This window comes from Falco biarmicus, chromosome 7, assembly GCF_023638135.1.
Source record: "Falco biarmicus isolate bFalBia1 chromosome 7, bFalBia1.pri, whole genome shotgun sequence".
Classification (NCBI taxonomy): domain Eukaryota; kingdom Metazoa; phylum Chordata; class Aves; order Falconiformes; family Falconidae; genus Falco; species Falco biarmicus.
Window position 1 is genome coordinate 68,490,809 of NC_079294.1, and position 23,006 is coordinate 68,513,814.

A 23,006-nucleotide genomic window follows, 5' to 3' on the forward strand; every position below is an offset into this window, starting at 1 on the left:
ATGTAGATGAGTTACAGAACTGTATAAGAGGAACAGAACTGGTCCTTCACATAGGCTGGTGTAACTTCATCATTTATTTTTAGGGGAAAGACTTTTGAAGTTGCCTTTTCCATTCAGTGAAGTTTGGCTTCAAGTTTTTTCAACTGTTCCAAGAAAGAAAACGAAATGTTGACTTTAAGCACCTCGGTTAAATACTCCCAAGCTGTGAAAGTGCATATTTCATAGGGGAAAGTTCTGTTTTTAATGCAGTAGTTTGCATTTATAGGAAGGATAAACCTAGTCTGAAGTAACATTCCTCTAAGCCTTTTTTGGTAGAATTTGATCAGTGGTTTAAGCAACTGTAACTGATTCCAGGAACACTTCAAAGCAGGCACTTCTCATTGGCCTTTTGCAAAATCACCTTCTGAGACTGAGGCTCTGGAAATGCATTTATTCACAGAATATGTCTTGCGTTAGTCCTCAGCTGGCCAACAAAATTATCTAAGGCATGTCTGAGGCAGCTACTAAAAAGAAAGTTAAAAGGTATTACTGTTCTAGTGAAGATGATGCAATACACCGGTGCTATTATCAGTCTCACAGTAAAATTAAATACATTCAAATGAACTTGTTCTGAAGGGATTTGATTAATAGAGAGCTGTAAAGAAAAGCTGGTTTGAATTAAGGCCCATCCTTAATTTATTGTGCATGAAAGCTTAGGTAAAAGGCAAGTGCCTTTACCTGTCCCTGTTGTTTATCCCAGGTTTGCATGCGATGAAAATGAAGTGACACATGATATTCCATGTTGGTTTTCCTCATCTCACAGGCAAGGCCTACAGTTGTTGAATCTTTACAGCAGGAAGCAAAATGCTGAGTATGTTGGCTTTTATTCAGATAGGAGTTTAGAACAGAGTGGGGGTTGAATATTCTCTTTAAATAAGCATTCATAGTTGTTGCCTTGAGGTACATTAGACAGTATTGCCTGCTGGGGTTGAAATAATAGGTGCTCGCAAAAGTAATTATTGAAGGCCTTTAGTTTTATTTTTTTATAACACTTCATTATCTAAGAATACAGCAGCGTTTTAAGATTTCAAAGTCTCTTTCATCCTGAGCAAAGCATCTAAGTTCTTCCTCAATCCATCTCCTTTCTGCAGGGCCCTCTAAGTATATGCTTAGATTTAAGCAGTTAAATTAACGGAGCTGATGCACAAAGCCTACCAAATGCTTCAACGTAACATCGATGGGGCGTTTCTGGAGTGCCAACTTGGGTAATGAGAAATTGTTCGCTGGGGACCGCACTTAGAGCTTTCTAAACACATCAGCAGGTGAGAATGTCAGAGACGCAGACGGGAAGCAGGTGGTTGGTTTGCTCTACACCTGCTCATAAGAAATGGCACACTGTCTTCCAAATTTCTGGCTTCATAGCCCTCTGGAGAACGTGTCATGGCTGTCAGAAAACAATTAAGAAGCCATTATGAGGGAATGCTTTTGCCAATCAAGCACCTGACACAGCCACCAGATGCACCTTAGTTGATGAGTCAGGAATGCACCACCCACAGCCTTGGTCACAAAAAGGCTTCTCCTGCTGCTGGTATGCACCCTGGCCCTTCTCCAGCCCTTCCTTGTCTTTGACTTTTTTTTTTTTTTTTTTAAACATCTGAAGGATTTGGCTCAAGAAAATCCAGTGCCACCATTTTGCATGGTTTCCATATTATTGCTATATATTTGTTGAGAAATAAATGCCTTAAAACTGTATCATTATTCATGCATCAACTGTGTTTATTTGCAGTGCTGCTGAGTCTCAGGTGCTGGTCCTGCCCACACAGCCACATGCAGGGCTCCTGCTCCTCCCACCCGTGGCAAAGTTAAAAAGGTTTCGTATAAGCAAATGCGTGCTGTGTGGTATGCAGGCACACCACTCAGCCCTCAGTGGCTTCTGGGGGCAAGTCATTTGTAAGTTATGTTTTTGTCTTCTTTACAGTGTGCATCCAGGAGCATTACAGGGTCTTAGTGCCTCTTGTAGTGGTTCATGTTGCTTTTTTTATTGCACCAGAGCTACTAAGTAGTAGCTGGCTGAGCAGCCAGAGCTTTTATAGCAGTGAAATTCTTCTGTGTGGGAGTGTGTGGCCCTTGTTGAAGTTTCAAAAGCAGAGACAACCTTATCTCCCTTAAAAATGGGAGTAATAATAAAAAACAGATTTAAAAAATCCCTAAGAGAGTCATGATAATTTATTAAGGGTGATCTGCAGAGGAAAGCAAAAAGGGTTGGTGCTCTATGCTTTACTGATATACATGTTTCCCCACAGCCTCCTCTTCCTGATGCCACTCTGTGATTTTCAGAAAAATAAGTATTTTTCAGTTTTGTGCATGCCTTTTGCCCTCTTTTCTTCCCCTGCATGTAAAAAGAAAAAAATGCTTCCCAGATTTGCCCACCTGGACTTTTAGCACGCAGTTTTTGAAAGTAAAATCTGATTAATTGCTGGAAGAAGAATGTGGTGGTGATATTTTTAATTTTTTTCCCCATGGAGCCCATTCACACTTCTGGTATATAATAGCTGCTTCTGTGATAACTGCTCCTTCCTGTTTGTCCATTTCATTTACCTGTTGTATCCTGTTGTAAATGGAAATCACATTCTCTTTGGGTCAGGGACTTTCTCTTTTGTGCTGGTTGTGTATAAGCCTTGATATTTGATTGGGGTTTAGTGGGGATTAGTGGTTACTACCATAAAACAATTAGTATCCTCACAAGTCAGTGAACTAGAGGTCCGGAATGGAATTTACTGAATTCATTGCATGTGCAAATGAGCCCACACCATTCAGCTGGAGGGCTCTGCTCATTTGCTTCCTGGAAGGTAACTAAACTTCCAGATTTTGGGAACCTGTGTTTGTTTGCCTTTCTAAATATTCTTTTATATCTTAAACTTTGCTTTACATAGCTCTGGGAACATTGGTGGTTCTGAGAAAAGATTAGGCTCTCTGAATGGTCACGTATATTGTTATACCCAAGGATCGTTTATGGCTTTTGTATGCATGACTGCATGTAATGCTTTTAAAGTTTGATATCCATTCTTGTTGTATCAAAACTCTGGAGTGTTTCCAGTGTCCTTGCGTACTTCCACAAGAGAGACCTATCACATGTATTTTATAGAAAAGCACTGAGACCAGTGGGGGTGGGTGGGTGTAATTTTGGTAAGAATAAAAGATGTAAAAGGAGTCTGAAGGTTTTGAGAACTTGGGACTAAACCACCCAAATCTAGCTAAACTGCATCCACTAGAACAAGAAATGAATCTTACTTTACTCTGGTGGAGAACTGTGCCCCCAGTGCGTCACTTTTTTTCAGTCTGGTACGGCTTTTACCATTCTCTCATGTATGCTAAACAGAGTACTTTCCCCTTCAAGCCCAGAATTTGCAAATGGGAACAAGAAATGCAGGATATAATGTCTTCTAGTTTACCCGGGGCACTTCTGTTTTTTCTTTGATTTCTGTGTAGAGAAAGGAGATGGCAACAGTCCTTCAGTTGCAGGGAAGAGGAGTGTTCTTAGAAGACTGAAAAACCACTACCAACTGCAGGGAACCACGCTACAGTGAGTCAGCACATCTCAAGGCTGGTTTTCCTGCTGTGGGCAGGTGCTGTCCTTGTCAGAAAATGGATGGTAACACCGTCTCCTCTTTCTCCTCCCTGTGCCCTCAGCAGGCATGTGCTGCTGCTGCCGGTGCTGGAGGCTGAGGCAGCCCAGCCATGCTCCCACCAGGTTTCTTGTTCTTCCAATATAGAACAAGATATCTGGGACAAGGAGTGTCACGGCTCTGGGATGAAGGCTGCAGTTTATTACAAACTACTGTCCTACTTTTTGTATGGGTGGCCTGATTTGTACAATAGTGCCAATTCGCATTGTGGTGTTTACAGAGTAAAGACAGGATGTGCGCCGGCCTGTCTCAATGCATTATCTGTTCGTGTTGTATTTTTAGGCTCTTGCTTCCATGACAAAATATTCAGTGACAGTATATTTGCCTACAAGCCTTTGAAGGTCTGTTTTTGCCTCATGTAGGCGTTCCCATTGTTTGGGATTCACCAGCATTTAAGCAGCAATGCTGTGTTTTACATGTCATCTCCATAATGTTTTTAGAAACAAACTTTGTGTTGCTTTCAATAAAGCCACGGGTCCTGCCTTAAAAAGGTTGAGTTTGTGGCAAGCTGGCTGCTGATCAGTTCTTCATGCCAAACAAATTGTGGCGAGTGTTATGAAAGCAATGGGATGTGTGTGGTGCTGTTAATTATAATAAACATAACAGCCTGTGGAGTAGCTGTACTCAGGGGCCGCTCCTCAAGCTGGTGTTACAAGTAAGCCCGAATTCATAGGAGGGCCAAGAACTACGCAGTGATCCTCAGATCATTCAGTAAAACAGGAGCAAAAATTACTGTTGCTGGTATTGGAGCTGAAATGTGAGAACGCAGTGCTTGGAGAAGGAGGACGACATATACTTCTGGTGTGAAGAGTTGGGTCAGAACTGTGGAACTTTCCACCAGCAGAGAGAGCGCTAGATCCCCAAGCTCAGCATATTCAAAACCTGAATGCAAAACTCATCTTTTCCTTGAGTTTGTTTGTTTGGTCTTTTCACAAGCTCACAATGGATAAAAATAAACGTGAAGAACTAATCCAGTTAAGCTTTTTCTTGCCATGGAGAGGAGAGACAGAACAATAAACACTTTGTTTCTCTTTTGCAGTATCTGGTCAGTGTTCAGATACAACAGAGGTAAAGAGGTCATGTAAACACAGATAATTTGGAGCTGCCTTATGGGTCTGGGTGGGAGACTGAAGTTTTGATGGGGACAGAACCAGGACAAAGCATGTGGGCATGATGACTTGGATGATTGAAGAAGACAAATCATGTCTTTTGGGCTCATCTATGAATCAATTACAGTTTTTTCCTTATTAATAATTTAGCTGCCAAGAATGTGCTTATTGCTTTGGGGGCGTGGGGGCGGGAAATACAGACTGTCCCTGTACTGAGTAGCTGGCAGTCTAAAAGACACAAGACAGTACTCTCAGGAGTATCCAGAGAAAACTGTAACTGTGGTCTATATTAATAACTTTAATATTTTTGTACCATCTCCTCCCTGTAAACCTTTTTGTCCGCTTGCATCATGTTGATAGGGTGTGGCACACTTGGTTTAACTGGCCTTTCCAAAGAAATGAGATGGTGGAGGATCATCCTTCCATCTCATCAGGACTGGAAGGTTTTTCTCTGCCCCAGTGTTATGCTGAAAGCTGCACGAGGCAGGGAAAGGGGCTGAGGTGGGGAGGGAAGGAGAAGCCAAGGGGAAGCATGTGGTTGATGTCCAGTCTAGGCAAGGAATTTGGGAGGAGGAGGGAGACGCTGCGGTTGGGATGAGTCTCAAATGTGACATAAAGAGGGCTGGAGTGCTCTGAGGACTGTAGGCTGTTTGAACTTAATACCTTGTAGAAGATACCAGACCGATTAAGAAGGAAGTGTGATTGATGGGTCGGAATGATAATTTTAGCAGCTGGGTTTTTTGATGGGTTAGAGGAACAAGATATTTATTTGATGTGCCAGAGATTAGTTGGGATGGCATAAGGACAGGCATGTTGTTTTGGTTGCTAAAAGGAAAAAGGAGTAGATTTTATTTTGCGTTGGGGGCTTGTTTTTTGTTTGTTTTTTCTTAAATTTTGTGCAGGAAAATGTATTGAGGCACAAGTAGTGAACAAAACAGAAAATGGCTGGGAAGGCTGCTAGAGGTGGTGTGGAGCAGTGGTTCCAGATGGTGAGTAGGTTTCTAGAACAAAGTTTAATACCATTTTTATGCAGTAGGTCTGTGCCAGGATGGGGATGAGATCTGGGTTTTCTGCCTCCACTGGCAGGCAGTGTCCTTGCCATTACACCAGCAGTGCATCAAAGGTAAGGCATGGCACAAAGCCTAAGTTAATAAGCTCAGCGGGATGTTGGGAGGCAGTGAGGCATGGAGTGCTGCCAGTGCCTGCCCTTAGCGAAAGGCAAGAACCTCTGTGACACAGCCCACTGCTCTCATTTCCGTGCCGTACTTTTGAGCCCTGGTGGTTTAGGATCAATTCTGATCTGTGGCACACTGGGCACTGCAGTGTCCTCTCCCTGGAAGCAGCTAGGAGTGATTTCAGAAGGTTTGTCTGGGTGGACGATGTTGTCTGCAGACTCGGAGGTTTGGGAATGGGATAAGAAAAATGGAGATGAGTTGGACTTGCTAGTGTTTAATGTCTGGTTGAGAGAGGGAGTAGGATCCTGTTACATACAAAGTAGACAGTTGGTGCAGACTCTTAGTAAATAGACTTAGTGCTGTGAGGAGGAGGTGTGATTGGTCATTGCCTGTGCGTATTTTAGAGCAATCAAATTTGTTTCATGGAGATGTTTTTTGAGGATGGAGTGGGTGTGTGGACCAAAGGCTTAGTCACGAGGGGAGGGGAAAGAAAACTGTCTTGACTTGTGAAATCAAATATTTGTGACTTACCCTATTGTTTCCCTATCTTTGTGTGGCTTATGCCCGTATTCACGTGCTGTAGGAGTGAGCACTGCTGCTAGATTTGCGTGTGGCTTGTATTCCTTTCCACAGCATTCAGGTATTCAGAGAGGATTGCTGACTCTTTTGCACCCTTGATAGTATGCTCTCTCTCACTCTCACTCATGCTTGGACAGCCCAGTAAATATTTAGGGAAGGTGTAGGTAGTGAGACATCTCCCAATCAACAAAACCTGGAGGGTGCTTAAAAATGTGTGGATGATTCACTGGAAGGCCCTCTGTTCTGAGTCACTGCTGACCCAGGGACCTAGCAAGTGCTTTGGGCTGCTAAAGAGGAGACATAAAAAGAAGGTCATAATTGACTGTTACCTCTATATGCCTCATTGTGGTGTTTTAGAGAAGCTGGGTGGTGTTCCTGGGTCTCCTGTCTGCATTTCATCTTGAGTAGTTACTATGGTTTGCTTCTAAAGTTCCCTCAAGCTTTGATTTGGAATGAGTGGTGGTGGTCTTCATGTTGGCCATGAAAGTGCTGTAGTGTTGCTGTGAGCTGTTAAGTAACGTTTTAGTGTTACTCTTGTCTTGGCTATACCACAAGATGGACATATCTATTTGTACACTTCTGTGGTTTTGAAAACACTTTAGGATTTGAAGAACTGAAAAAAGTTTTGTCTTCTGTGGATTCCCTTTTCAGGTCACAGCAGAGCGATGCTGGTCTACTGCTGCAGGCCAGGAGGGATCTCTCCTGTGGCTTTAAAGAGCTTCCAGTCTTTATCTAGTGTTATTGCTCAGGCCAGTACTCATGAAGTTGCCAGATGGCAAGGTGATATGATGCCTGGGAAAGGGAGGCCTGTGTGGTTACGGGAGGAGAGCTGTGCTCCCAAACAGCATTCTTTGCCTCTTTTGTGAGTGCCAAAACCACACACAAAAGTCCAGCCAAACTCCTGTGTGGCTGGCATTAAAGGCACCCGCCAAGAGGGGCCAGAGAGAAAATAAGGAAGAAAAACATCCCTTGTTTCTGGAATTCTGCTGATCATTTTCCATAATTTAGCTGATAATGACTGGCAGTGTCACTGTCACCCTGGACCAGCTGCCAAAGACGACACGAGGTGCTTATTCCCCCTGTGCTACCCTGCCCTACCAACATTTGACAGAGAACGATGTGAAGTTGGCTTGAAAATCAAAAACAGCTTTAAAATACACTCTGGCTTTTTCAAGTACAAACTAATATTTATATGTGACTCTGCTTCCCTCCTTGTTCCCCTCTCCTTGGCAAGCTCTAGATCAGCTTCTAGTTTAACCTTAATGTTTAAGCATCTATCCAGTGAGGTTCCCAGGACATGAATATTAAATATTTTTTTTAGTTCAGGGAGATGACAACAGGAAAACTACTTGAAATGGTGCTGTCTTACTTAAATGTGAGTTTTGATGCAGTTGGTATTTTCAGCTATTCGTTATGGACGCCTCATGGAAAACTTTTGAAAAACATCTCATTTGGGAACAGTTCTGTCTCCTGTGGTGGTTGAAGGGTGACCTGTTTTCGTGTTGTTTTTTTCTGGACCATTCTTTAATCACTTCTTGCCTCAAGTTTTTATTACTGCTGAAATTTACATGAAAATAAGGTATTTGTTTATGTTGATTTCAGCTACTTGCCTTTTCCTGCTCCTTTTTGTGTCATACCAGCTGGATTTCCATACAAGCAATAGTAATGATAAGACCTTTACAGGAAAGGTACTGTGCACGCACATGCTTGAGATCCTGTTTGGATGATAAGAATGACTTAGTGTGGTACTGATACGTGCTTTATAGAGCTGTTATTCATGCCGCTGGGTTGCTCTCCCACACATCCTGCATTAGTCAGAGTTAAGCATTGAAATTATACATCCTTGCTCCCAGCCGTATCACCAGTGCAGAGCTGGTGTAGTTTACAGCAGGGGAGAGTGAAGGAGAGAGGGAAAACATCTGTGCTTGTGTTGGTGCTGCTTTCCTTCAGATAGATAGCGAGTGCTGCACATATTGAGAAAATGGTGCATCCTGATTCAGGGAGCTACAACATGTTAAAGTCTGGTGAGCAAGGGAATTCCTTGTGCCTTGCAGCATTGGGAAAATACTGTTCTCCCCTCCTGTTCTCAAAGTTTTTCAGTGTGGTTTATTTATTTATTTCTTAACATAAACTGTAATTTAGGAAAGCAGAATTGGGCTTCCATGAAGAAGGTAATTATCTTGGCCAGAGGGGATGGCTGAGGGAGTGACTTTCTCTTGCTGCATGGCACGTCTGCTGTGCTGTTAGGCTTCTAGTGGTAGCCTGAAAGAAAACCCTTTCAACTGATCTGTAGATTTACTAAAAGAAAGGAGGCTTTCAGGTAGGCCACATACATAGCTTCCCTTTTTGCTGCTAAGAGTTTTTCGTGGGGAAAAAAAACATTTCAGCTGAACCATTTTCCACCTCTCTGGTATAAGAAACCCTCTTCTCTTATTGTATAGAAACAGTCCCTCAAAATAAAACTAACCAACCGAAAACCTATAACACCACCTCCTCTCATCCCTCCCTTCCTCAGATGTGTTGTAAAACCTGATTATGAGACAGAGAAGTTTACAAAGGTGTTATTCCAAACACACACGAACTCTTGCAGAGTCTTGAGTCTCTGATTTCACTAGTAATTACAGACATAAGAGACTGTAAAATATTAACTTCTGTGGGCTTTTAATGAGGCATTTCATCTTAAATCTGCAGCATTCCCCTAAGACATCACACTCTTTTAGGTTTACTTTTTAATCTGGATTTCTCCTGCATTGCTGGTGACTCATAATTAAGGAAGTCAGAGTTGTAAAATTAACACAGCCTTCTTCCACTACCCTTTTCACCTCTCTCACACACCTTCTGTTAACTCCTTGTGGAAACTTCAAGGCTTGTTTTGGTAGCGGAGGTAGTTCTTTGTCATCGGGACCAAGGAGGAAAGTCTGTGAGAATCTGCTCTGTGATGAAATACGCAGTCTGCACATGGGAAATGATTCATGCAGAACTGATTCATTAACAACTCGCAGGATGCCAGAGTGGGTCGGAGGCTGGGAAAGCTCGATTGGAAAAGAGAGGTGGTTAATTGTTTGAGAGAATGGGAGAGGCTGAAGGCTAAGGAACACAGACTAAAGTTTTTGTAAGCAAGCTGCATTTCATTTCAAGTTGATCACCCTTAATGAAGAACAGGTCCTCATCACAGAGCCATCTGAGCACATGTGTAGCTCTGCTGCTGAACGGATCCCAAAGGACGTCCCTGCGGAGGGGCTTGGGGTGGGGGTGGATGTTGGACGGAAGTGTGAGCGTCTGTGGGACCGGGTCCCCTGGTTTGTGGTATGCTGTTAATTAGTACTGGTTGTGCAAATAAGTATATATCTGAATTGCTGTTAAACCAGCTTGAAAAGCAATATAACGTAGAGCCAGTGGAATTAATGAAAGACTTTAAAGGCCTACGTAATTCAAGGAAAGTATCGATCTGTGTCTTAAGTAGCAGAGTTGCTTTCAAAAATAGGAGATGGGCACTCTGGAAAATTTCACTCTGGATTTTGTTATCCGTGCGTGGGAGGTACAAACACAGATGTCAAATCTTGAAATAGCTGCTTTTCAAATTACAGGAAAAGCAGCAACTTTTTCACTATATAATAAAGAAAATAACAACAAGGAACCTTGAGTAGCCTCAAACTATTCCAAACAAGATAATTGGAGGCTGTAACACAGTGTATTTTTAGTTATATCTGCTATACAGTAAACATGTTCTTTGCCCAGGACCACCAAAAATGTTTCCATAAGAAATGTTGGCTTTGCCCCAACTTGATAAAATGCACAAACATTTCTCTGAGGTCAGTTCCGACTCCTGGTATTTATATGAAGTTTCTGTTGAAGGCGCTGGGAATTGTGTATATTATGAAGGAGAGTCCAAGGTCTTAAAACTGTCATTTTTCAACACTCACTATGATAATCACTTTTGCTTTTGTTAGCAGACATATATTTGGGGCAGTAGTTCTTGGTGTGAGACTTCTGTCTAAACATTGAGCAGTACATTAGTTTATTTTCTCTTTCAGCAATTAAGAAGCATATTCTTTTCTTGGTTCTTTTGCTCTGGTTTTATTTGGACTGTATCAACAGCTGATGCTAATTTGCAAAGCTCTCCTGACTTCAGTGAAAATAGGAAGATTTTTTTTCCCCTACAGTATCAAGAAGATGCATGTTGAAGCTAGATATTAAATGTAAATCAGCATAAGTACCATGGAAGCTAACAGAATAACTGAGAAAAGAGCTTTCTTTTCTCTTTCGTGTGGTTTTTTTTTTGGTTGTTGTTGTTGTGGTGTTTTTTGATTGCTAACAGGACCATGTGCTCCAGTTATTCAGTCTTTCTTGAAATGCCTTTGTTTTGAATGCACTCTGTGTTATGAAAGATTATCTGAATCTCTTCGGCATTTCCATCCATCCATTTTCTCCTTATGAAACTCTTCTGAACATACAAATACACAGACCCATCAGTATGCCTGGAATCTCCTCGGAGAGAGGAAGTTGCTGGTTTGGTTGGATGGAAGTGTGTTGGGTTTTGGATTTCATGATTGGAGTTAAACACAGGATTCTGGGAAGAAATGACGAGCTCATATGATAAATGACTTTTCAGAAAGGCACGCTCCTTTTGAGAGGCTGATTTTCTTATTGTGTCTGTTTCCTCCACCCCCAGTCCCCTTAAGGATCAAGCACAAATAAATTTAGATGAGTCTGACAGAGATTTGGACAAATAAACTTCGCTGAAATAAATGAAAGGACTAGAACTGCTTAGAAAAACTGGATTTCAAATTTAGAGGGGTTATGAAAATCAATCAAAAAGTCACATTTGCTCCACAAAAGGTAACTGGGAAAGGGCTTGGATGCAATACCTTCAGATTCCACTTACATCTCTTATTTGCTACCAATTTCTATTCATGGTAGATTAGTAGTAGTCAATTACCACATTGCTACAAAAATACAGCTTGCCCTATCTGCCTCTTGCAGTAGTAACAAGGATAGTTGGGGGGTGGGTTACCGGTTTTTTGGGTTTTTTTAAATTTTTGCTGACAGCTGTGAGCTTCTGAAGGGTAGAGGGGTACCACTGGAGACATTTTAACTGCGTAATTTTTGCTGCAGCTACTAGTAACGGTGTGTCTTCGGGATTGTGCCTTGCTGGGTAATTCATTGCTTTCCTTTGAAATGTCAGTAAAAGAGTGCCTTTTCTGAGAACTGCCATCTGCCTTGCAGGTCCAAGTGCAGTTGGACAAGTGTAGATGGCAGAAATATTGGGATGTATATTAGGAAGTTTAGCAATGGGTTTATGATTAAGCCTTAGTTAAACATTAGGATATATTATGTCCATTCTAGGGTAGGAGGGTGAAGGACATGCATGGCTGGGCCTCTGAAGTACCTAGCTGCTGTGCCACTGGCTATCAGAAAGAGGAGGAGGTGAGAGGGATGCAGGGGCGGATAATTACAAAATGGCCAAAAATAAAGGAAAGAGAGCTGGATTTGATAGCCAGTAGCCAATATTCTGTAGCTGTGGCATGAGCAGGAGTGGTGTAAATAACAGAGATTAGTAAAAAGTGCGGAGGAAAAAACAGTTAGATTGTGATGCTACATGACAAAACAAGATCTATCTGTAGCTTTAAAGAAATCTAAATTAAACTAAGGTGTTATTTGCATGCCAGCAGGGAGTAGAAGTGGACACAGCTCGGAGAAGTTAGAGCTGTGGGGTACAGGACAAGCAGAAGGCAGCTTTAGAGAAGCAACAATGGACAGACAGTTTATGGTAAACCAATAAAATGTACTTATGTCTGAATCTGAAATTAGACTCTGAAAAATATGGTCTCAAGGCACCTGCTAAAGAGCTTAGCATTACTGGAATCTTAATAAATGACTCATGCTGTCATAATCTGATCCTGACATCAACTCTCTGTGCTGTATTTCTTCAGCTTTTGAGTGGGGGAAGGGGAAGTCTGCAAACCTTAGTAAAGACCAAGAGATGTAAATAGGTAGTTAGAAGCCCACACAAGAGATATTGGTAATTTCTGTATTGTCAGCTACTTTTCAAACCCAGAACAAATGAGACTTGAGTACCAGAATTGTGCAGCATCAGAAGAAAGAGGAATTGCTCTTAACCTTTAAAATCTTTACCCGATGCTGCAGGCTGTAGGTTCTATCTGTCTCTGTTCAAGACTTCATGGCTAGCAGATGCGTGGAGCTGTGCCACCCACTGGCTGTGATCCTGTGCTTACCTGTAAGTACACACGCAGCGGTCTGCTCAGAGGGCGTGATAACCTTTGCATGGGTTTCCAGGCTTTGCCCATTGCTTCCTCTTCATGTGTTTGCCACAGTCCTTCTGCTCCTGTTAGCAACTCCTTGCAAAGGTCAGAAGCATCTGAAGTCAGCTACCATCTGCAGATGTAAAGGATGTGTTTTACTTCTAAATCCAAAGGAGGACTTTAGTGGGAAGAATAAGCAATGCGGATGAGAGAAATACCAGTGCAAAATAGCAGTGATCTTTGATAGCATCAAGGGAGTGATGAACTCCTTACTCCTGGTGTTGGCTCTGACACAAACTTTTCTTTTGCTTTGGGAGAATCGTTTACCTTCATTGTTTTGGGGGTAGTGAAAAGTTACCCTCTTCATAGAGATGTGTTGCAAAGTAGAAGTTTGTTAAAACTTTTAATCTTCTATAAATTTAAGTGCTAAGTAGAAGTATTAATTATTAGTTTCCTCCATGGCAGTGTGATAACATGTATTGCAAGCCTCAGTTCGACACAGTTACTTCTATTTCTAGAACTTGAATGACAGTACTGTTAAAACTGCACCAGAAATTGGAAAGTTTAGTGATGCTGAGCAAATTGAGGGGAAAGAGATGGCAAAGGATCAGCTTTTGAATTACAGATGTGCTGCATCAGTCTTTTTTTGTATTCAGTGTTGTTTGTTTGGCCAGTATGCAGGGAAAGTTGAGATATTATCCAACTTTTCAGTGAAGCCCTGTGGATATTGCAGTGCTCTGCACACAAAAGCCAGATTCTGCTACAAGAATAAATGCTTATTTTCCTGGTGTAGACCAGATGCAGGGCCGGTAAGGAGCTACTAATCATGTTTTGTGCTTAAGAGAAAATCACAGCCTGTGGCCATAGTTCTTGGTGCATTTTAGAGCATGCTGGCAACTTATTTATCATGGTTTTTAAAACCAGCTTCTGCTCATGGTTTTTAATAAGAACCTCTTGGAAATGCATAACTTGAACTTTTTCTTCCTGATTGTTTTTCTCTTTTCCTAACCGTTTTTTTGCACATACTGGTGTTACTGGATACTTGAGCTTTCAGCTATTTTGCTTTCTTGGAAGATTAATGACAGGGATATAAAACTGATGGGCTTTGCAAACAGGGGTGTACGTGTCTGAGTGGTAAGGGAAGGGAGTGGCTCTCTGATAGAGTTTATCTGAAGATTTCCAACTTGACAAAAAAACTTGTAACAATTTATTGCTTATATCACTTTGCTTAATTTGCACTACTGCATTCCATGGATTTCAACTTTACTTTTAAAGAAGGCGATTGGGTGCAAGGAAGAGTTCCATTATCCATCTAGAGGAAAGACAGCTGCAGAATACTCAAAGACGAAAATAGAAAATAACAAGTACATCTTTCAAAGTGTGGAGTGGTTTTTGGTTTTTGTTCTTTCCCAGTTCAGGATCTTACAAATTAAATTAGGTTAAAAAAAAACACAACCAAACACCACGAACCAAACCCAACAAAACACCACCACCCCCAACAACAACAAGAAAAAAACCCTAATGAGGCCCAGAAATCAAATTCCTCTTATGCAGTGTAACATTCTCCTATTTACTCCTCATTTTTTTTCAGGCAGGCACAGAGGATTTTCTTTTTTTATAAAAAGCTTGTCAGTGTTTCTGTCCTTTTTTCCTCCCTTCTCTGTTTTTGCTGTTAAGTCACTGTTGCCCTTTGTTCTTTGAGCAGCAGTAGTCTGGACAGTTTGGAGTAGCAGTTTCATGTGTTAAATATTCCTAGTAAATGGCTTGTAACAAAATATAAGCATGGACTAATCCTAAAGGTGTTCAGCCTGAGAGGTTTTTTTGTTTGTTTCTTATGGACACTGCAAATGGTGTCCTGACCATGCCTTACACTGTTGTGCAAGCAATTAAGTGACCTGATTGCATTCCTGGAGTCTTGGTGTCTCTTTCTTCATTCAGTACTTTTTAATCTCTGGTTATAACCGCCCAAGGTGTGGAGTAACCACTCCACTGGGTACCTCTTGATCGTGTTTGAATGCCCTGTATCGGAACCCTCAAGCCTTTGGCTGGCTTCTCCTTGGGCATCTTTTGCCAAGCACTGAGTCTTCTGAGCTGTATCCTACATGCAGGATAAGGGTGCACAGTTACTGTCTGTATTGCTACCACCCACAGCACAGGCTGGGACAAACGTACTGCGAGGCATTAGCCAGTTCTCCCACCCCGGCACAGCTGCCTCAGGGGTCTGCTGGCCACCTAGTCATCATTCAGGTGGCTGATCTTTGACATTGCTGAGCCTCTGTGTTCCTCCTTGCTGCTGCTTCTTTGTCTTGTCATGTCAGGCCTTTGTTTTTCTGAATCATTGTTGAATTTATTTGTTTGTTATAAACCACTGCTAAGTGGTATCAGCTCAGGAATCTTGCTATGTTCTGGTGTTGTTTTTACCTTATCTTGCAGGCTGTCATAGCCTACGTGCTCTTACACTTGCAGGCGGTGATAACTACAGCTCATCGTATTTCCCTTAGTAAAGCAGGCTTGCGGATCACAATATTTTCTCATTTTTTCTTGCAAGTTCAGGACACGTGCTAGTTACGAAAGATGCACTAGAACACCCTCTGGCAGTGAGTCTGCATCACCCGCTCCGTCTAAACATTGACACTGTGCAAAGAAAAGCTCTTTACAACTTCTGCTATTTAAGCCCACCATGCAGTACAGAGACACTTTGAAAACATAGTGTTGCATCAAAATAAACGGTGCTGATTTTAGAGAGAACCATCCAATACTGAATTTTTGGCCGAAGAAAGATATTAAAAGAAATCCTGTTAGGTAGTATGGAATAATAAATGTACCAAGTCTGTTGTACAGGGAGATCTGCTCAACACAGGCTGATTAAAAGAAAGGTAAGAGGCAGGGTTCAGTAACCCAGCGGAAATCTTAGTGCTTAAATTCTGCTAATTTTAGTGAAGCCTGGATATGCTGAGCTCATGGGTGATTTGGGGAATACTTCAGCCTTCAAGATCAGACTGTGCTTCAGAACAGGACCAAGAAAGGGTGGAAGTTGTGTGTCCTATGGAGCTTATTGTCAGATTACTCTGCATATGGATGTGTGAGACACATGCTCGGGTCATCCCTGAGGGCGGTAGACTCCAGAGATGGTGAGCCAGTCAAACGCATCCTCAGCTGTAGTACATGCTAACAGAAGTACATACTAGCTTAACTCACATCAGCTTTTGGCTTTCATCAGGTTCCTCCAAGAATGATCACAGCCTGCTAACCCGTGAAAAAGTGGATAGCCTTCTGCCAAGTTAGAGACCTGAGCCAGCTTGTGGTATGATGCTGAGGGGACAAGAGCCGATGAACCAAGGGAGATGAGATATGACAGGGCTGTGGGAATGGGAATGTGTTGGGCAGGAGGAAGACCATCTTACAAGGTCGTGCTAGTCCTGTAGCTTGGCACATCTGCACTTAAGACTGCAGCTTGCCAGGCTGATGGTTGGATTCGATGATTTTAAAGGTCTTTTCCAATCTAAATGATTCTGTGATTCATAAGTGAGATGACTGGGTGCTCAAGACGGTTCTTGTGGTCCATCAAGTGTTTGCATCAACGAATGCACATTCAGTTAGCTAATAAAGACATGGCAATTGACTGGAGTAATTGGGGTGCTATATCTACATAAAAAGCTGCCTTTAGAAGAGCACAGTCTTTCTTCATCTAATCTTGTGTCCCATCTCAGCCATACCAGCTATTTGTTGCATTGGAGAAAATACTTGGGGGTTGAGGCAGGACAGCTGAAAGAAATAAAGCTGCCCTGTTGCTTAGCCACGTTCTTCCCAAGAACATGCAGACAATGTTGTTTTGTCCCAAGTCCCTTAACAGAGAGGAGGGATTTCACAATCATAAAAATGTAATTAGCCCCCAGGGCTTTGGGGAAATAGAATTTATTTTACCTTATCTTCATATTAAGGGGAGAGGGGAGAAGGGGAGGTTATTATATTTGAGAATAAAACATATGGCTCTGTCATTTTAAAAAGTCTTCTTAGATAAGATTATAGAGAAGTCCATCTCTTCTGCCTTGTAGAGAGCATTCATGCTGTGAGCAGTGGTAGATAGCAAGCCCAACACATTTTTTGCAGTGTGCAGTCTCTGGTAACAAAAATGAGTAGCTGTGTTACTGGTGCTCGAGAGCTGTGTTATGCTTTTAGGCTGGTTTTGTTTTAGATAACTGCTGGAGCTGTTCAGGATTTGGGGGCTGGTCAGACATCAGTGACTTGGTGACTGTCTCCTGCAAGACCTTTGTCAGCGGAAGGGCTCCATCAGCCTGGGTGGCGAGGGCCACTGCATCCAGAGAGTGAGCCAGGCATGTGGACATGCTGGCTCTTCTTCTGTAAAGACTTCATAGCTTTTACCAGGAGTCCTGGGGTGGTAGTGAGAAGTGCACTTCACCGTCTAGCTGACTGAGAAATTTGTTTTAAGTATAAGAGTTTCTTCTATCCTGGGAAATGTAGGGAGAGACCCATCCCTGCAAGCAATCCCAAAGTCATGCAGACTTTGTATTAGTCCCCCCATCTCAGCTGCTAATGTCAACCCGAATCTGTCTGTGCTGCTGATGGTGAATGGGAACAGTGTAAGAACACTTGCCAAAGTTGTGTCTCCTGCGGGACACTTGGAATAATCTTGAAGTCATTTTTTTTTCCTTTACTCTTACTTAGATGTAAGATATCCTTCTAAGTGGGCAAAGATGTTTGAAAGGGGAACAGAAAAGCAGTCCTATTTTCTTCCTTCTTTCAGCCTACTCTCTTCTTGTTAAATTTAGTTAATATTTTCATGCTTTTGGTGTATTTTTTTTTTATTTATTTTCCAAACTGACAAGTTTTGAGGTCACGTAAGTCAAGTCTTGGCCCCATTGAAATCAGTACCAAGATTCCCACCTTCCACAGAAGATCAGTTCTAGACGATTCCACTTGGGAAGACACAATTTCTGCTTTCCTGTCCTTGGAAGGAGCTTGGGATAAGAACATGCTTGGAAAATATGCCAGATACTCAGCTGGCTGATTACCCCATAACAGAGCAGTCTGAAGAGAATGCGTGATCCATAAATAACAGGCACAATATGAAGAAATGCATACTATAAGTGCGTACTGTAAATAATAACTGTGGGCGTTGTGCATTTTTTAGGGCTGTAATATACTTGCAGGTTTTAGATGTTTTGTAACCAGTACCAGCAAGTCCCTCAGTGATGGCATAGCCTCTTTACATACTTCATAGTTAACAGTTAAATGACATGTTTTCTTGCTCCCTTAAATCAAGTGCTTGCTGGTAATAGCTTGAATTGTTTGCGTTTTGCCTTCCTTGTTGTTGTAACAGTGTTTACAGGAGGTGTGCGTGTTACCACGCTCTGCCAGAGAAGCTTTTGGAAAAACTCTTTTACGGCAGCCAAGACTGGCGCAACCACTGTTAGAATAATTGTTTGTGTGTTTTGGTTTGGTTTGCTTTTGGTTTTCTGGAGTGGCTGCCAACACGAAGAACCAAGGGAAATAATTCCGAGTTAATTTTTTTTTTCTTTCCTTGACAAATTAAAAGTAGAAATATTTAATTTCACCAAACCCCTGAAGTGTTTCATTTTGGTCATTAAGAAAAGCAAGGGAAATGAAGGGTTAGACTTCAAAGAAAGTGCCTGGGGGTAGTTGCCATTTAGCAGCTCAGGAAGTGGAGCCCTCATTCAGGGTGGAGGAGACCCTCCTACAACTCTTTCCTCTGCTGGAGAGGATTTGAACATGCTTGTCTTGCTTCCCAGGAAGGTTTGCTAGGAACAGGCTGTTCTGGGGTGAGGATAGGATTAGGTGAAAAATAAGTCGGAGGAGACATGGGCTAGATGTAAAAACAAAAGTCAAGCAATGCTGAAAAAAAAATTTCTCTCGTTTTCAGGCTGCGATTTGGAAAACGAAACTGGAAGCCTTTCTTGTTTGTAATGTTTGTGAATACTTACAGAAAAGGAATCTGTATCAATTTTGGATTATTTTGTCACAATGGAAATTCATGTCTCTGTTTTAAAAGTCTAGTTTTATTGGCACATATTTTAAGATATGATACCTTTACATGCACAGCACAAATTGATGAGAGCTGTGCAAATGGCCTGTTTGTTAGGACACACACAAATACTTCAGATGTACCGCTGATTCAATGTATTCTTACTTACTGTAGCTCTTGTTTCTGCCTCCAAATTAACCTCTTCTCAGAAAATTAGTAAATCCTATGTAAACCAAACATTTTACAGTTTTCAGAGATGACTCCTTGGCCTGAAGACTGGGACCAGAATGCCTCCTTGCAGCACTGTCCCCGTGGGTTTTGGTGACTAGCACCTTTTGGGATTGTGTCAAGGTTGACTGAGTTGGCTGGGCAGCCTGTGCTTTGAGCCTCCTGCCGGTCTGCAGCCTTCACATTAGGTTCCCCTGTGCAGTGTTTGATGGGATGTCGTCAATACTACACATGTATTAACGCCATTAAATTGCTGTCATTTGCATATTCTGGCTGCAGATCACTAGATGGCCGGCTGCAAGTGTCTCACCGGAAGGGTCTTCCCCATGTGATCTACTGCCGGCTGTGGCGGTGGCCAGACCTTCATAGCCACCATGAGCTGCGTGCCATGGAGATGTGCGAGTATGCCTTTAACATGAAGAAGGATGAAGTCTGTGTGAATCCTTATCATTACCAAAGAGTGGAAACCCCAGGTACTGCTGGCCCTGTGTGCAGATGCCTCAGCTTCTCAGTGCCAGCATAAGGGATTTATAAGTGCATTTCAAAATTGAATAAAGCAGCAGGCGTAGGGTTTTAAAACCAAAGGGTATCTATTATTGATGATAATCTCTTACTGTATGCAGTAGAATAATTTATGAATCTGCACTCGGGGGGAAAATACCATTTTAAATCGATAAAATCCAAGTCGGGCAGGTTGCGTTGTTGCCAGGTCCCTAATACGGCATTGTGTGCACGTAAACAATTCACACACATAGTGGATACAACTATGAACTATGGCAGTGTTCTGTGCATCCCTAATTCTTGGTATTAAGTTAAGGATAAACTTACTGTTAAGTTGAAGTGGATCTAAGAATAGCTCCCAACACAACTGAACTTCCTGTTCTGAAGTCTCCTCCTGCCTCTAAAAGAGACTTTCATCTGGAACTGCAAATACTTCTGCTGCTTGTCAGTACAAATCTGCAGAACCAGTCTGGATGTTTATGCTAATCCTACCTTACTGTTTCATTTTATGTGAAATTTATTCCTTTTGAATCATGTGGTATAACTTCTCTTAAATGGTTTTTCAGGATGACCTGTTTCTTTGCCTTAGAAGGGGCAGACAGGCTGGGTGTGTTCAGATAAGCACTTATCCTGTCCCCAGCTGAGATGTGTTAAGAATAACTGCTGCTGTTATTTCAGAAGCAAGTATCGAATTGTGTCCCTTAATAAGTGACTTTGGTGTTGCATGTATTTAAGGGTGTTAGTCCAGACTAGTTTCTCTTCATTTTCTAGGGTTTCAGTCATTTTATTTTAAAGCTGTTCTATTTTTTTCCTTTCCATTTGTGCAGTGTTACCTCCAGTGCTGGTGCCTCGGCACACAGAGATCCCAGCTGAGTTCCCGCCATTAGATGATTATAGTCATTCTATTCCAGAGAACACTAACTTCCCAGCGGGTATCGAGCCACAGAGCAACTACATTCCAGGTACCATATATCTTCCATACAGCGAGTGGAGGGAAAAGGGTCACATTGCACAGAGAATTGTGTCTATGTATGCTAAGCTTGAGGACTGGAAAGTCTTTTTTCCATTGTTGCTACAAAGCTAAGGAGTGGGAATCTATACAAAAATAGATGAAAGCTGTAAATGTAGGCACATGACAGTGCTGTTTATAGTTTTGTTTTGTTTTCATTAAACTCACCTCTTCCCTTCAGTAGTGCATACTCAGTTTATTGTGAAATCTAAAGCTGAATGTTCCCTTAGCAAGTTTAGATTTGAGTGAAATTCAGCCATTTTGATTTGAGTAAAACTCTCTACATTTCTGATGAAATTGAGCTCTTCTATTTATGTGTCTCTTTTACAAGCAATTTACACCTTATTTGCATGGACAAGCTATGCAGCTGCACACCAGGAGAGGAAAAATATGCGGACAGAAAACTGTCTACATGGCTTAAAGGTTTATGGGACTGAAAATCCAGATTTTTTTGTTTCCCCTTCCTCTGTTGTTCACAAATACCATCCTGATTGTGCCAGCTCCTCCTTTCAGCAGCTTGAGGAAGAAAAGTAATGAAAAAGAAATTCAGCTCCTTGTGCATAACAGAGTATATGTTTTTGGCATCTAAAATCCAGACTTTGCATCTAGTTGCAATGACAGTATGATCATTTTATGCTTCTAGAGACACCTCCTCCAGGCTATTTGAGTGAGGATGGAGAAACTAGTGACCACCAGATGAACCCCAGCATGGATGCGGGTAAGTCATCTTGTGCCATTTGCTGCAGCTTTCTAGGTCATATCAGAGACACTTTTAAAGTTTTTCTTTGCGACAATGAAGATCAGATGGTGGTTTCAGGTATTTTATCCCTGTAGGAGTGCAAGTGTAGCCTGACATCTCATGCAAAGCACGAGTTGGTGTGTTTTGGAGCTGCTGGTGAAAGGTACAGCATGTTCCTGTTCTCCGCAATATTCATCATTAGATACTACTAATGATACAGGAGCCTGCAACAGTGGAGACACATCTAAGGATGATAGTTTGTGTTGTATTTGTGTCCTTGCATCTGTACACACTTGAAAATTTAGCACATAACTGGCACTTTTCTGCAGAGGCATTTTCCTTATCGCTTGGTTGTTTACATACTTAAACATCCAGTTTTATTATATTTGAAATGACCACTAGCAGACTTTTTTTTAAATGGGTTTATCATTTAGTGGCTATGTCTCAAAGGAAGTTGAAAGCCTGGGTTCTCTTTCATTTCCAAGAAAACCAGTAACCAGGTTTAGAATGAGCAGCCTTAGTGTTCACGCTAACCTGTATCAACACTTTAAACCAAAACATGCAGCTCTCATCTTTCTGGGAGTAACTGTTTAGGGCATCTTGTTGATCTGAGTGGTGTCACTGCTTATAAGAAGCACTGAATCAGACTCCGAATTCATAAAACTTTTGCTTGAAGAGCAAAAACACATCCTTGGTTAGAAGGGCTGATGCTTTGCAAGAGTGTTATGCAAATCCATGGCACTTACATACAGGTAGACATGCAGAACCTAATTAATGCAAATACTGCACATAAATATCCTGGTTTCTTGCATGCCTTCAGCCGTAGAGCGTACGTGGGATTCTAAAAGAGGGATGACTGATTTGCAGTCTTTCACCACAGTTATACAGATGGAGGAAGGCAACGTGGGCTGGTTTGTCTACACCAAGTGTAAGCCTATTGACACGATCCATTTTAGTGCATACAATTATTGGCAGTGTGGTTGACATGTGGAATGTATGTATGGCTTTTTGGAAAGTGGACTGGAATAGGATCGGCCTGGAAGATGCTATAAATACCCAATTTATGTTCAAATGCTATATCCCTTCCTTCAAGTATTGTGGACTTCCCCCTTTCTAGAAAAACAAGTTTTAAAGAAACCAGCCAAACTCAGTGTAGAGATGAAAAGAAAAAATGGACTGTGCTACCCGTCTGCATCCTTGTGGCATCCAGAGACTGTGGAAATTGCTCTGGACATCCAAGTGCAGATATTTGAAATATATGCACAGAATATGTGGACCAAATTGAAATGATTTGGGATAAAATTCTGACAGTTGTTTGGTCAGATCTGTATAGCTTGATCCAATGCTTCATTGTCCCGAAACCAGTAAGATTTGTTGATACAAAGTGGTATGGTTTTGACTGTTCCGAGTATGTTTTGTGCCTAGCGATGTAAAATCAAGCTCTTAAATGCCCAGCTAGCTAGCTGTCATGATGGTACCTGGAGTTTTGATAACTGGAAGTGAAAGTAAAACAGCCAACTGCATGCTCAGTTTTGAAAATTAATGGGCTCAGCTTAAGTGAATGCATTATGAAGATGCTTAGCAGTATTGCAGATGCAGCAAGATGATATAAGTAATAGCATTTGGAAATTTATGTAAAGAGTGATCAACATCAGAGAAGCTGCTGGTGTCACAAAGTGAGACTTCAGCAAGAAATGGGTTATCCCTCCAACAAGCCTGGGCAGCACTGAACTT

At 41.8% G+C, this 23,006-nt stretch overlaps 1 protein-coding gene across 3 annotated transcripts in view; it reads left to right on the forward strand.

Moving 5' to 3' along the window:
- Positions 1-23,006, forward strand: part of SMAD3 (SMAD family member 3) — an 80,412-nt gene that overhangs the window by 38,167 nt on the left and 19,239 nt on the right. For 2 of the 3 annotated variants that reach the window (XM_056344966.1, XM_056344969.1), the window contains exons 2-4: positions 19,303-19,496; positions 20,352-20,486; positions 21,177-21,251. In XM_056344966.1, the coding sequence (XP_056200941.1) occupies positions 19,303-19,496; positions 20,352-20,486; positions 21,177-21,251 (404 nt within the window). Of the gene's footprint in view, positions 1-11,937; positions 11,956-19,302; positions 19,497-20,351; positions 20,487-21,176; positions 21,252-23,006 lie in introns of those variants that run through there. The other variant, XM_056344967.1, reaches the window with a different exon arrangement.